General features: G+C 42.3%; 1 protein-coding gene across 1 annotated transcript; it reads left to right on the forward strand.

The window, feature by feature from the left end:
• Positions 1-249: 249 nt before the first annotated feature.
• GALR1 (galanin receptor 1) lies at positions 250-12618 on the forward strand. The gene is made up of 3 exons (XM_063077537.1): positions 250-915; positions 5725-5790; positions 12301-12618. The coding sequence occupies exons 1-3, from the start codon at positions 250-252 to the stop codon at positions 12616-12618; spliced, it is 1050 nt and encodes a 349-aa protein (XP_062933607.1).
• Positions 12619-13328: the final 710 nt, after the last annotated feature.

Consider the following 13328-nt stretch of genomic DNA (forward strand, 5'->3'; position numbering starts at 1 on the left):
AGCTCCGGGCTCCCGCCCCCGCCCTCTCTTACAAGGCCCCGCGTAAAGACGGTGCCACTAGGCACAGCTGCCCAGGCGCAGCGCCCTCTGTGGTGTCCATCGGGGGAGGCTCAAGCTCAGAAACTCGCACTCTCGGTAGTCTGGGCTGGCACCCCGGCACTCCCCGGCGACCCCCGGCGCCTGATTTCGCCGGCAGACACCCCTTCCCAGCGAGCCCCGCTGCCTCACTCCCGGGAGCCCCCGCAGGACATGGAGCTGGCGGCTGGGAACCTCAGTGAGGGGAACGGGAGCGGCCCCGAGCCCCCGGCCCTGGAGCTGAGGCCGCTGTTCGGCATCGGCGTCGAGAACTTCATCACGCTGGTCGTGTTCAGCCTGATCTTCGCGCTGGGCGTGCTGGGCAACAGCCTGGTGATCACCGTGCTGGCGCGCAGCAGGCCGGGCAAGCCGCGCAGCACTACCAACCTGTTCATCCTGAACCTGAGCATCGCCGACCTGGCCTACCTGCTCTTCTGCATCCCCTTCCAGGCCACGGTGTACGTGCTGCCCACCTGGGTGCTGGGCGCCTTCATCTGCAAGTTCGTCCACTACTTCTTCACGGTCTCCATGCTGGTCAGCATCTTCACGCTGGCCGCGATGTCCGTGGACCGCTACGTCGCCATCGTGCACTCGCGGCGTTCCTCCTCGCTGAGGGTGTCCCGCAACGCGCTGCTGGGCGTCGGCTTCATCTGGGCGCTGTCCATCGCCATGGCTTCGCCCGTGGCGTACCACCAGCGCCTCTTCCACCGGGACGTCAGCAACCAGACCTTCTGCTGGGAGCAGTGGCCCAACCAGCGCCACAAGAAGGCCTACGTGGTGTGCACCTTCGTCTTCGGCTACCTGCTGCCGCTTCTGCTCATTTGCTTCTGCTATGCCAAGGTGGGGGCGCGGCGGGCTTGGGGCCGAGTCTCGGGGGGAGGGCGGAGGGGCAGAGGGGGCCCCCGGGGTATCTCTTTGCGTCCCCGCGTCCCTGGTTGAGCCTCTGCAGCAGTCCCCGCCCCTTTGCCCTCACCCCCTTGGAGCTCTGGGGCCGATTTGTTCCGAGAGGCGTCTCCGCTCCAGTTCGCCCTCGCCTGTGCTCGGGCTCGCCCCGCTGCTGTTGCTCGGAAAGTCACTTTGGAGTTCGAGAGATGCTGGGAAGTTCGCGTTCACTTCCCGACGTCTAGAAGCACAGCTTTCTCCGCCCCTTCCCGTCCTCGCCACGGTGGCCTGCGAACGCCCTGAGCTTGCACTTTGCAGCAGATGAACACCGCGCTGTGTCCGCGACTCTTAGACGGAGCAGCCTGCGCGAGGGGGTTGAAGCCGGGCGACTGCAGCGCTTGCGGGGAGCGCGCGGCCTTGCTGCCCTTCTGTCCTTCTGCCGGGCTGGCGGCCCCGTCGCTCCTCCCCGCTCTCGGCCGGGAGGGACGCGGGACTCGCCACGAGGCCTCCTTCCCCCTGGGCGCGCAGCTCGCCTTCGCTAGGGGAGGCCTTGCGGAGACCCGGCTCACGCGGGGACAGAGCTCTGGCTTTTACCTTACACTGATATTTAGCTTTGCAAACCCAGGTGATAAAACGCCCTGTCGTCACAGAGTTTTGACCCTTGACCAGAGTCTCCAGGGAACTTTGAATGGAAGGGAGTTGAGCAGTCGCGTTTCCCTATTTCCACCCTTTTAGAAAGGTTGTTAGTGATTCAGGTGGCAGATCTAAATCCCTAAGAACGCACATGTGGCTTGGGTTACCTGGTACCTCCTTCCTGGGGAGAGTTCTTACCTTCCTTTCCTACAGCTGAGCAGAGCTCAGCAAACTCACAGTCTCTTTCATTAACTACACAAGGTTTTGAAGATTTTATACTAATCAAAAACTCTTCAACCTTTTACAAAACGTGCTTATGTTTATGCAAATGAGAGCGTTTGTTTAATAACAAGGTGATGGGGACTCCGAAGTCCCCTACATGCTTTCTTCAGTGTATCCATTAGAAAAACACCTTTGCAACCAAATTCTGAAATTTCCACTTGACCTCATCTTTCTCTCTCCCTTTCTATTTCTGATAAGGCTGTGAAATAGGACCACACATAACCAGACAAGGTAGTACAACAATAATTTCTTATATTCAATTCATAGGGTATTTTTCCCCAGCAAAAATGTTTAATATAAGCCACGTGTTTTTTCTCCCTACCTATCATCCATGTGGATTGTGTCTATTTTGAATAGTATTTTTTTTCACTTTTTCTATTTCTTTTTCTTTTTTCATTTTAACATTTACTTGTACATTTTTTGTGGGGTACAGTGTGTTGTTTCAATGCGTGTATATACTGCTCGATGATTCACTTAGGGTAGATTAGCATAGTTTTGTGCCGGTTGGTCCATCACTCCTCCTCCCTCCAACCTCCCCTTCCCCCTGGCCTCTGATTACATTATTCTACTCCCTACTTCTAAGAGAACCACCACTTTTATTTTTGATTCTGCATATGAGTAAGATCATGCAATATTTGTTTTTCTGTGCCTGACTTACTCCACTTAACATGATAGTTTCCAGTTCCATCCATGTTGCTGCAGATGATAGGATGTCATTTCTTTTTACAGCCGAATAGTATTCTATTGTGTATATATTTGAACAGTAATACTTTTGAACTTAAAGAATGGCCTGCACCAAAAAGTTACATTGAGGATACTTTGAAAAGCTCATGGAAAGATGGGCATCGTCTTTTAATCATATTTTTCCACTAGCTTTTTGAAGAACCCTCATATATAAAGAAGTATAGTAGAAGTAGGGAATTTGGAAAATAATTCTAGCATAGTTATTTGGAAAATGGCTGATTTACTCATTTAGTCTTCTGCAAGAGCAAAAGAAAGGCTGTTCTACACAGCACGGTTATATGATATGTGCACCACCTAATTTAATTTGCACAGCAGATTCGTATAATTTGTATAATTAGTGTTTGGCTCTTAAATCTCTAATTAACTGCATTGGAACTGAAGCATACTCTTTCATTTCCCACAAATCTTTAGGAAAAATAATTTAAATCAATGAAAATGAGAAAGTAAACTTTTAGGAATAAATTAGGCTACATTTCTGTCATTTGAAAGTTTATAAAAATCACACAGAAGGCAAAGTTTTAAAATAGGGTTTTTTAGTTTAAAAAATACGTGATCATTTGGATATTTTTTAATATGGAAATAGTTTGTATCTAATTGCAACTTAGAAAAGTCTTTTGAATTCAAGATAATATTTGCAAATTCATCTCAGAGCTTGAATAGGTGTAGCTAAATTATTTTAAGTTGCTTTTCTTTGTTTTAATCACTAAATGTATGCTGTTTGGTTAAGGATTTTGTTACTTGAGTGTTAGGCTCAGGACTGGCTGTTTATCAAAGGACCAGATCTGATAGCCAATATGAAAAATCACAGGTGGCCAAAAAGGAAACTGAGAGTCCATTTTTTTTTTTCTTTTTAAAACTTAACAAGAGCATTGCCTTCCAGAGTTGCCATCTGCTTCAAATTCTTACAAGTTTTTAGTGGAACAGTTTTTTGCACCTGAAAGTCCCTGAGAAACCAATCGAATTCATGGGCTGGAGGAGAACTGGGTGTGGGCTCCCTGAGAGCCTGCCCTCTGCTCCTGTGGGCTGTGCTTATCCAGGCTGTGCTCCTCACTTCCCTTAGAATGAATTGCTCTCTGGAACTCTTCTTGGTCTAACAGGAGGGTAAACTCCTGATGTGCCCACCCCACATCCCCAGCATGTGGCCAGTGTGCCCTTGGCTTAGGTTTGATCAGATACCTCCCAATGACCACTCTTAAATGTATAGAATGACCAGGAAAGGCCACCATGCCATCATCATTACCTTCTAAAGAGACATAATCATAACCTATCATGATACCTACTGTTTTTCCTCTGTTGATGATAAGACCTTAATAGAGATGCATCTTAATATATCATTGTGTGCTCATAGTATGAACTATTGAAGAGAAACAGCGCTAAGAAAAATATGCTTGAGTGTTTTCTCCACTGACCCTTCAACACCATTGGATATTCTTAGGTGTTTTAAGTTACTATGCTGTGATCCAACTTAGTTTGTGTGAGGAATGAATGCACCCTGAAGCATTATGAAGTTTGTAACATCTAAATGTTCTGTTTTGATCTATCCAGGTGTGCCTCTCTGATTTCATTTGTGCTGCTTCTCTTTCCTCTGGTCTCTCCTGTGTCCCTTGTCCTCAGTGACCAGTGTTATGGTCTCCTCTTCTCTTGGGGAGGTTGCAACCGAGCTGTAACACCAGACTTGTCCTTTCAGCTTTTGGGCAAGGTCCTGCCTCCAGCCCTTTTCTTCCTCTTTGAAATACTTTCTCATTTGCTCCCGAAAAAAAAAAAAGCTCCTTTTCTATTTTTGCCTCACATTCAGCCCTTGGTACTTCTGTTTCTATTGGCAGAACATTAAACTCATTGTCAATGTTATTGAAAGTTATCCCAAATGCTCCTGTAGCATGTAGAGACCTGTCTTGCAGTGGGGGATGCTAAGCCATTTCAGGAAGTGAGAAGTACTTTAGTAAGGCAGATAATTTGAAGTCAGAAATTCATATCCTGGTGATGGCTGCTTAACCTGCATTGGGTTTGGGAAGTTGGTAAATAAAGCCTGTGGTTTCTTGGTAAGGGTATGACTGATTGCCCTAGAAGTGTTGCATCTAGCAGAATGGAGCAGGCTTCTGCGACATTTCCATTTCGACTCAATTATTTCCATGCTGCGGTGCTAGAGGGAAACAGAGAAGTGCCTGGAACGTGACTTCCAGTTCCTTGAAAGACTTGCTCAGCCATCTACGAAGAGCCTAAAGCCCTTAGTCTTCCAGAGGCTGTTTTCTCTAGATTTCCCTCCAGATGGGCAGGGTTGGAAGATCAAGTTAATCTTGGAAACTCCTATATGTAACCCCAAATTTTCATGTCATTTCTTCTGAGTATTACACTGGTAAGTTTCTTTAATTAATGATGCCAGTGTGTCTCAGGGAGATTCCCTGACAGGGCCATTAATTGTAAAACCTTGCAAAATGATCTAGAAATCATCAGTGAGGCTGAATTCCCAAAATGTAAGTTGTCTAAAGAATAAGAGGGGGCTGTACATGATAATTTGCTTTCAGGAGATTTGCAGAGGAGACAGCCCTTAAAGGGAAAACAGAAGGAATACCCATATGTTGGCAAAATTTGGCTTGGCTGCACCCTAGAAGTATCTGACCATATTATCTTTATTTGTTCTCTTGCTTCCTTTCTCCATTGGATAGGAACTCCTGGATGGCAAGTCTCTAGTTTTTCCACGTATCTAGAATCTAACATTGTGCCTGACAAACAGTAGCAACCCGGTGACTGTTAAAATGTAGATTTCTAGGGGAAAACAAGGCACAAGACAGATCGATGGCATTCATGAGTGGGGCATAGTGTGGCTCTTTCTAGACAAAACCCCAGAGCTGCATGCAACAGAACTCTTTGCAAACAGATGCTGTGGCTGCAAACTTTGTCTGAATGTGCGACTGTCTTCCTGAGATACTCCTAAATGTTAGAAAAACATGCCTTTGGCAATTCATACTCATTGTTATTTTATCACCTAATGTGTATTTTATTTCAATGATTTTATAAATAATGATATTACCATTTCAGAACATCAATAATTGTATAGTCAACGGGGTGTGAAGTGTGAAGCAAACTGATTTATTAGTCTGTGTTTTTCAGGTCCTTAATCACTTGCATAAAAAGCTGAAGAATATGTCAAAGAAGTCAGAAGCATCCAAGAAAAAGGTAATATTTGCAAATATATATACCATATGTCACTTTTTGGAGCTTAGTTTATTTTTAATTGTAATTATCCTTACATCTACTCAAAGCCTGTAAAATTTAGGTTCCTGGGTACAGATATTTGAAATGACCCTCTTACCGTTGAGGTGCAGGGTGAGAATGGAAGGTCAGCCTCAGTGGGGACATCACAGGTAAGTACTGGCTGCATGAAAGCTTGGATGAGGCTTGGGGAGGCAAGGAACAATGAACTTTTTGGATTATGAGCCCCATCAGGAGGTACATTTTGGGTTGACTGGGACAGAGTGCAGAGTTGCTGACGTACATAATTTGCATGAGAGTATAGTCATTTTATTTTCTATTTGCCATCTCTGATGTGGTTCCAGAAGGCCCTGGTTTGATTCTCATTTGAGAGAATGTTCTTATAATCTCTCTCTAAAGCCCCAAGAGCAGATTTGTCTCTTCCACCTAGACTTCTGCTGATGTTGGCCCAAAGGGGATGGACTTAAAGACTGGAGGATGCTTGGAGGGGAATTTCACCCATTTAAAATTTTTCTTCTCATTAGCTGAACCCTCCTTTGAGCAAACTTCCTCTGAGCAATGTGAAAGCATCTAACTTACCAAAATTCATTACATTTTTGAAAAAAAACGATTTTACAAATCAGGATTAATTTAACTCTTACTCAGATAATATCCATAGTATTTCTGATTTTAGAAAGTAGAATGAGATTATTAGATAATATGATTAGGGGGCAGATTATAACCAGACATTTTAACTCACACATATAAGTAATATCTTAAAATACCTTGTTTTTTCTTATAAATATTTATTATGATCAACCATAATTTGCAGAAATTATAGTTTAGATAATCATATTCACTTAAAAAATTCTAATTCTACTTAAATAAAGAGCAGCTCTTCCTCACTTTTCTTGTTTGTAAACACTAATGTGGCTAAAAACACTTTGTTCCTATAGTTGAGAAACAGCGATAGACAATTGGCTAAAAAGTACAAACATGAAGACCTTTTTTTCCCTGGCAGCAAGAATGAACTTGTACTAGAAAAACAATCATCCCATTTTTAGGATAACCACCTGAGAATGAAAGGTGCGACACACCTGTCAATAACAAGACTATCTTACATCTCCTTTAATTGATCTTTTCTTTCATCTGAACAGTTATTATGCAGGTTTTGTTTTAAGCTTCTAGGCCCCTCTTTATAACAGCTAACAAAATGTCAGATTATATAAATGTAATAAACCCTCAAAGCTGGTAATTTTCTCCTGTTTTCAATGATGAAAGTGATGTGCTGTTATGCTGCAGTTTTTACATTTTTCTAGTTTATTAGTTTTTCTTCTGATCCACACTTCTTATATCCAAGAAAATGATTGATTATAAACAACGAAGGGTTGTTTATAATTTCCCCTTGGACATTTATTTCTAGAGACCCTGTGCAGGACCGAGCTGATCTATGGGACTCTGAGAGGGACTGGCTCCATATGGAAGCCAACATTGCTCTGGAAGAGACAGTGGGATGAGGGTTTGGAGGGTCAGGGGAGGGACGGGCGTGCTGAACGTCACCAGAGAAGACACTGTTGATATATGGTAAATGTTTATTGTTGACTCAAAGGTTTTTTGCTTACCAAAAGGATCCAAACCAAACATTTCTTTCATATTTGCTGGATCTTATTCGTGTCTATGGCTAGTTTTAGTCTCTATATTTGGAAAAAGCATTGAAGAGAAACTGTAAAGGTCGCAGAGATCAAAGTGCTTAAAAGAAAGAAAGTAGGTCTTAGAAGAAATGATTAGAAAAGCTTCTATTTTGCTTTTCAATTTAAAAACCTAAAGATCAGCAATTACTTTAACAATTACTTTGTTTAGTTTTATATATATAGACTATATGTAAAAAATATAATGTATGTGTGCATAAATAATACATATGTGTATATATATAAAATAAATACATATTTATATAAAATTACCTTTTGCTCATTCTTAGCATATGAAGAGATTTTAGCATTTGAAGGAAGGAAGATTTTCTCTTCCATTCTCATAGCCTCTGAAAGGTCTCACAGTCCTCTCTGGGGTCCCTTTTATAAGCTAATTAAAGTCATTCATGAGGCTCCACCCCCATGACCTCACCACCTCCCAAAGTCCCCACCAGCTAATTTCATTGCCCGAGATGATTAGGTTTCAACATATTAATTTCGGGGAACATAAACATTCAGACCATAGCACTGTCCATGCAGAGATTTTCTGTTAAGATTTATAATTATTATGGGGTGGAGAGTTTGGCCTTTCCTGATAAACATGCCAAACAGTTACTCTCCATGTTTGGAGGAAAATCCAAAAAAAAAAAAAAAAGAAGAAGAAAAAAGAACATGATTTCTATTGCAAAAATAATAGTACAGAGCCCTACAATTGATTATGTGTTTTGCTTAAGCTCTGCTAGACATAAAGAAATGTTTCTGGCACAAGGCTGATTGGATACTAAAACAGGATCCTTAAATAAGAAGTCTTGGGAGACTTCAGAATGGTAGAGACCTCTGGACTGGGACTGGATAGAGCTTCTAGGAGGAAAATTGGATTAAAGGGTCTCTTGATGTTGTATCAACCATGGTTCTTTTAACAGTTGCTTTTTATTTGTTTGTTTCTATGGCTTGAAGTAATTCAGCAAGCTTTTTGGCTATCATTTATACAATTTACGAAGTGTTTTTCATCATCCTCGTCTTTTAGTCACTTTTTTTCTTCCTAGCCAAGTTCCATTAGATATATTGTGAGTAAAATATCTTTGAAGAAAGAACAGATGTCTCAGATGACTTGAAAAAGAGCATCTCATGATAAGGAGAAAGATTAATATTTTTCAGATGCTTTCAGCACAAGGGGCTCAAAGAAACCATGCTAATAAAGGACCTAGCCTCAAGTATAACAAGAATTAGTATCAAGACTTAGTGTATGATTTTAAATGTCGACTTTTTCTCCATCAAAAGATAATATTGGGATTCTATGCCCCTAAGTGGCAAATAAGGCAAATAGTACAATACCAGGTACACTCTGTGTCTGATAGAGACAAATGGTTCTCTAAGAAAAAAAAAAAAAATCATGTTAGGTGTGGAAAAAAAAAAATAAAAAGAGATACGCCTTATTCTCCTTAGAGGGGAGTTCTCTGTGTTACTTTCTGACATTTTCCAAGAAAGAGAGGAAGCAGCTTTCCCAGCTCTTTCTGGGGAGAGAGGCTGCTTCAGCCTTGGGGTTTGTGGGTACTGAGCCAAACATCTTTTATGGTCTTTAGCTCAAGGTGGCAAAGATCATTTCACTTTTGTTGTGGCTTTTGTGTAATTCCTCAGTGGTCCTCCAAACACCCTCTTGAACTTTTTAGAAAGGCAGGCTCCTAGGTAAGTACTTAATAACCACTACCAGCTGAATCAAAGCCAGGGGGGCCCAGATACCTGCATTTTAAAAAAGCTTTGCACTGTGTGATGACGGGCATACTGATCTACTTGAATCCCAGGGCTGGGGTTAGTGCACATACATTATTTTGATGAGACCTTAAACGTTAAGCTTGTGTGTGCTAGGCCTATCGTTTTCTGGGTTGGACTGTTTGGAAGCAGTAGTGGATCAAGAAGGATGGTTTTCCATGAGCATGGAACTTCTTGCCTTGTCTCTTCATCTTCTCAGCTTTCCAGGCCTCCAAGCATTTGTTGCATGGGATGAAACATAAAAACCATCTAATGTTTCCATCTTTGCATGTGGGCATACTTGCCCTGTTGATGTTGCCATGGCTAAACTGGAGTCAGTCTCAGGACTGCAGGACCAAGTGCCCAGGGCCTGTATGCAAGGCATTGACACACGTGCCAGCTAAGAGAACTCAGCTCCAATGGGCTGAGATGCTTGGTGAAACGTAATGAAAAACCCCTGGAGATAGTTAGCTGGGAGCATAGCTCTGACAAGCATTCTATCAAACTCACTGGGGAACAGGCTTACAAAAAATGATATAGGTGATGTAAATACCCATTCAGTAGTTTTTCCAAATATTTACATTGCAAGTTGTAATTTAGTCACATTTCAAAGCCACCAGGAGACCAAGAAAAAGAACCTATTTTTGTCCATGGTTTTGAGAACACCGGTGAGATTATTGAAAATTTAAAGGTAAATTCTGATTTAACTACACATAGAGTAACAAACATTGCTACAGAAAATATTCTGTATTCAGGGCACACTGCTGTTTACCTTCTGGATCTTGATATGATAAGAATCTTATCAATAAGCTGCGGGAGTCTATTTCTGCCCTAAGCTCTGTACTTAGTAAAAAATCCTAAAAGCGGTAATGAAATGGAATATTCAGAAGGTAATTATTTTGTAAAGCACAGAAATGGTCTGATTGTCTTAGAAAGAAACGATGATATTTTCTGTTCTATTTGTAGGTATAATTATATCTAGACAGTTCTGATTAAATCATCTGAGAATAGCATTTTTCATACGCTAATGGGTAAATGGATTGGTAGCAGATACTCTCCTAACATATATGAGCAAGTTATCTGTTTGCTTTGTGTGTCATGCAGTGAATGGCTTTAATATGTAATCGGGCACACTATAAAATCTGTCCTCGGGTTTTTATGTCCGAGTTGTTTTCAGTGCTTAAAGGACTCGGCACAGGCTGGGACTCACTTCATGGGTTTTTCTTCCTCACGGGTGAGGAAGATGAGGCTCCGACCCAGGGAGGGGGCTCGCACCTGCCCTAACCCTCCTGCGTCTCGGTTTCCTCATCTGCAGCCCAGGGTGTGTCGTGGGGTCTGTGTCACAGGGCTCCTGAGGGGCTCTGAGACAAGGCGCGTAGCCCGTGGAAGGTCAGTGTTAGTTTCGAGCACCGTCCACACCGCGTGGGTTCCCTGCAGCCGCCCGGGCCCTCAGGGTCCGCCTTGTCCGACTGGTTGGAAGAGAGCAGCCCTTTAAATAAGGAAACGACCGACGACTTTGCATTTTGTAGTTTTTTTTTTTTTTTTAATTTTATTTTGTCGATATACATTGTGGCTGATTATTGCTCCCCATCACCAAAACCTCCCTCCCTTCTCCCTCCCCCCCCTCCCCCCCAACAATGTCCTTTCTGTTTGCTTGTCGTATCAACTTCAAGTAATTGTGGTTGTTATATCTTCTTCCCCCCCCCCCCCGGTTTTGTGTGTGTGTGTGTGTGTGTGTGTGTGTGTGTGAATTTATATATTAATTTTTAGCTCCCACCAATAAGTGAGAACATGTGGTATTTCTCTTTCTGTGCCTGACTCCTTTAATCAAGACATTTAATGACTTCAGTCTTTTTTTTTTGAATTCGTGGAGATAGAGTTTTCAGTTCATCACAGAGCTAGCTACCTGCTTGTTGCCTTTCCACATGCACTCAACAGGCAGCGATGGGCACAGAAGAGGCCTCCCGAGCCTTCATCCCCGCCGGTCAGGGTCGTGGCCGGTGGAGGAGGCCTTGTCCACCTACACAAAGTACAGGGTGCCGGGCTTAGGAGGTCACCTTCCTCCTGTGCTGAGGTCTTAGACGGGGATGACTTGCTCCTTTCATTAGCTCAGTAGAAATTGCAAAGGAAACATGCAGACCCTGCCTCTGACTTCCAAGTACCTCTGGTTTAGGAGCAGCAAGGGAAGGATTAAAATAAAAGCAAGCAAATGGGGCTGAACCGTCCGTAAAATGAAACTGAAACGCCTCTGTGGAACACATCCGTGCGTGCATTAATGTGGTCTTTAATTCACCAAAGTTTAAGGAGGAGAAATAAACGTCTCTACACCTGTCTGTGGAGGTCACTATTTGGAGCGAAGTTCAACGCTCAGCCGAGATACGTTCCCGGAGAGGCACCTTCAGTGTGCCACCGTCTGAAAGTTACTCTTTTTTTTTTTTTTTTTTTTTTTTTAATTGGTTATGAATATCCATAGATACAAAGCTGGTTATCACCCCTCATGCCCAAGATGTGAGGGCTAGATTCATAGTGACAGCATGCCCATTACCACCAATTGCGTTTGTACCCCGTGTCCCTCACCCAATTTTATCCACAACCTCCCCCCCCCCCCACTTCACTTTGTATCCCTAGGTATGTTCTCTCCCTCTGCAAGTCCAACGCACCACTGTGGTCTTTCTTTCCTTCCTTCTTTCTCTCTTAGCTCCCACTTATGAGTGAGACCATGTGGTATTTATCCCTCTGTGCTTTGCTTGAAAGTGACAGTCTTTAACCTTCATCCGTTTCTACTTCCATGACTGAAAGCATACTTTGTACAATACACACGTATTTCACATGCAGCATAAAATTATTATTATGGAAAGCAATGACAGGTGTTGAAGAAATTATGAACAAAAATATTACATGAAGTGAAAGTTAACAAAGAAGATTTAGTATCTTTTTTTGATCTCATGAAAATATACAGTATATAAAATTATCTTAGGGTGGGTGCATTTTAAAATGCTGGACTCTTTTTCTGTTGTAATTGATGTATTTCTTTCCTTCTCCTCCTCCTTTCTTGTAGACAGCACAGACGGTTCTGGTGGTGGTTGTGGTTTTTGGAATATCCTGGCTGCCCCACCATGTCATCCATCTCTGGGCTGAGTTTGGAGCTTTTCCGCTGACCCCAGCCTCCTTCCTCTTCAGGATCACTGCCCACTGCCTGGCCTACAGCAACTCCTCGGTGAATCCGATCATATATGCCTTTCTCTCTGAAAATTTCAGGAAGGCCTATAAGCAAGTGTTCAAGTGCCACATTTGCAACAAATCACCTCTCAGTGATAATAAAGAAAATAAGAGTCGAATAGACACCCCACCATCAACCAATTGCACTCATGTGTGAAAAAAGGTCTACCAGAGTATTCTTACTGTGGAGTTTCCAGATATGTGAGCCAGACACATACAAGAATACGAGCTACTAAGCAACACTGTAACTTGTTACCCTAACAACAGTTCACATATTTTAATTCAATTCCTCTTGTGTTAAAAAGTACTTTTATCCATTTAGGAAATTCCTAGGTCTAGTGAACATTATTTGAAAATTTTATTTTATTTCTAAATTCTATTTCAGAAATGAAAGAAAATGCTGTACAGTTTTACAGCTCTTAGGAAATGAAAGTTAAAAAGAATTCTATAGATATGTTCAATTCTTCATAGAATAGGAACATAAATATAAATATAGTCAGTAATATTAGCAATCTACATTTTAAAGCAAATTTATTTAGAGAAAAAGTGTGTGCTTTAATTATTCAATTTTAAGAGAAGAAGTAATATTATAAGCTATGTGTTTTAAAAATGATCATGGACACACAATGATGAATTTTATTTTTTTAGCCATTTATGTAGAGGCACATCTATTCAGTGGAAAGAAGACTTTCTGCAGTCTACTGGCATTTGCTCCCAATTGTAAATAGTATACAGAGCTTCTGAAGATCTGCTGCACTTGCCTGTGATCATGAGATGCATTAAGAAGGTCTACAAAGTGTTGCCACAGCAATGCTAGAGTGTTAGCAGTAGGCACTGTCCAGTAAAAACTTTCCTATGAACTTAGGC

This window comes from Cynocephalus volans, chromosome 13 (genome assembly GCF_027409185.1).
Source record: "Cynocephalus volans isolate mCynVol1 chromosome 13, mCynVol1.pri, whole genome shotgun sequence".
NCBI lineage: Eukaryota > Metazoa > Chordata > Mammalia > Dermoptera > Cynocephalidae > Cynocephalus > Cynocephalus volans.

Coding starts and splice junctions, on each gene's coding strand:
- GALR1 (XM_063077537.1), top strand. CDS start 250: ATGGAGCTGGCGGCTGGGAACCTCAGTGAGGGGAACGGGAGCGGCCCC. Junction 916..5,724: donor TTTGCTTCTGCTATGCCAAG/GTGGGGGCGCGG, acceptor TGTGTTTTTCAG/GTCCTTAATCACTTGCATAA. Junction 5,791..12,300: donor CAGAAGCATCCAAGAAAAAG/GTAATATTTGCA, acceptor CCTTTCTTGTAG/ACAGCACAGACGGTTCTGGT.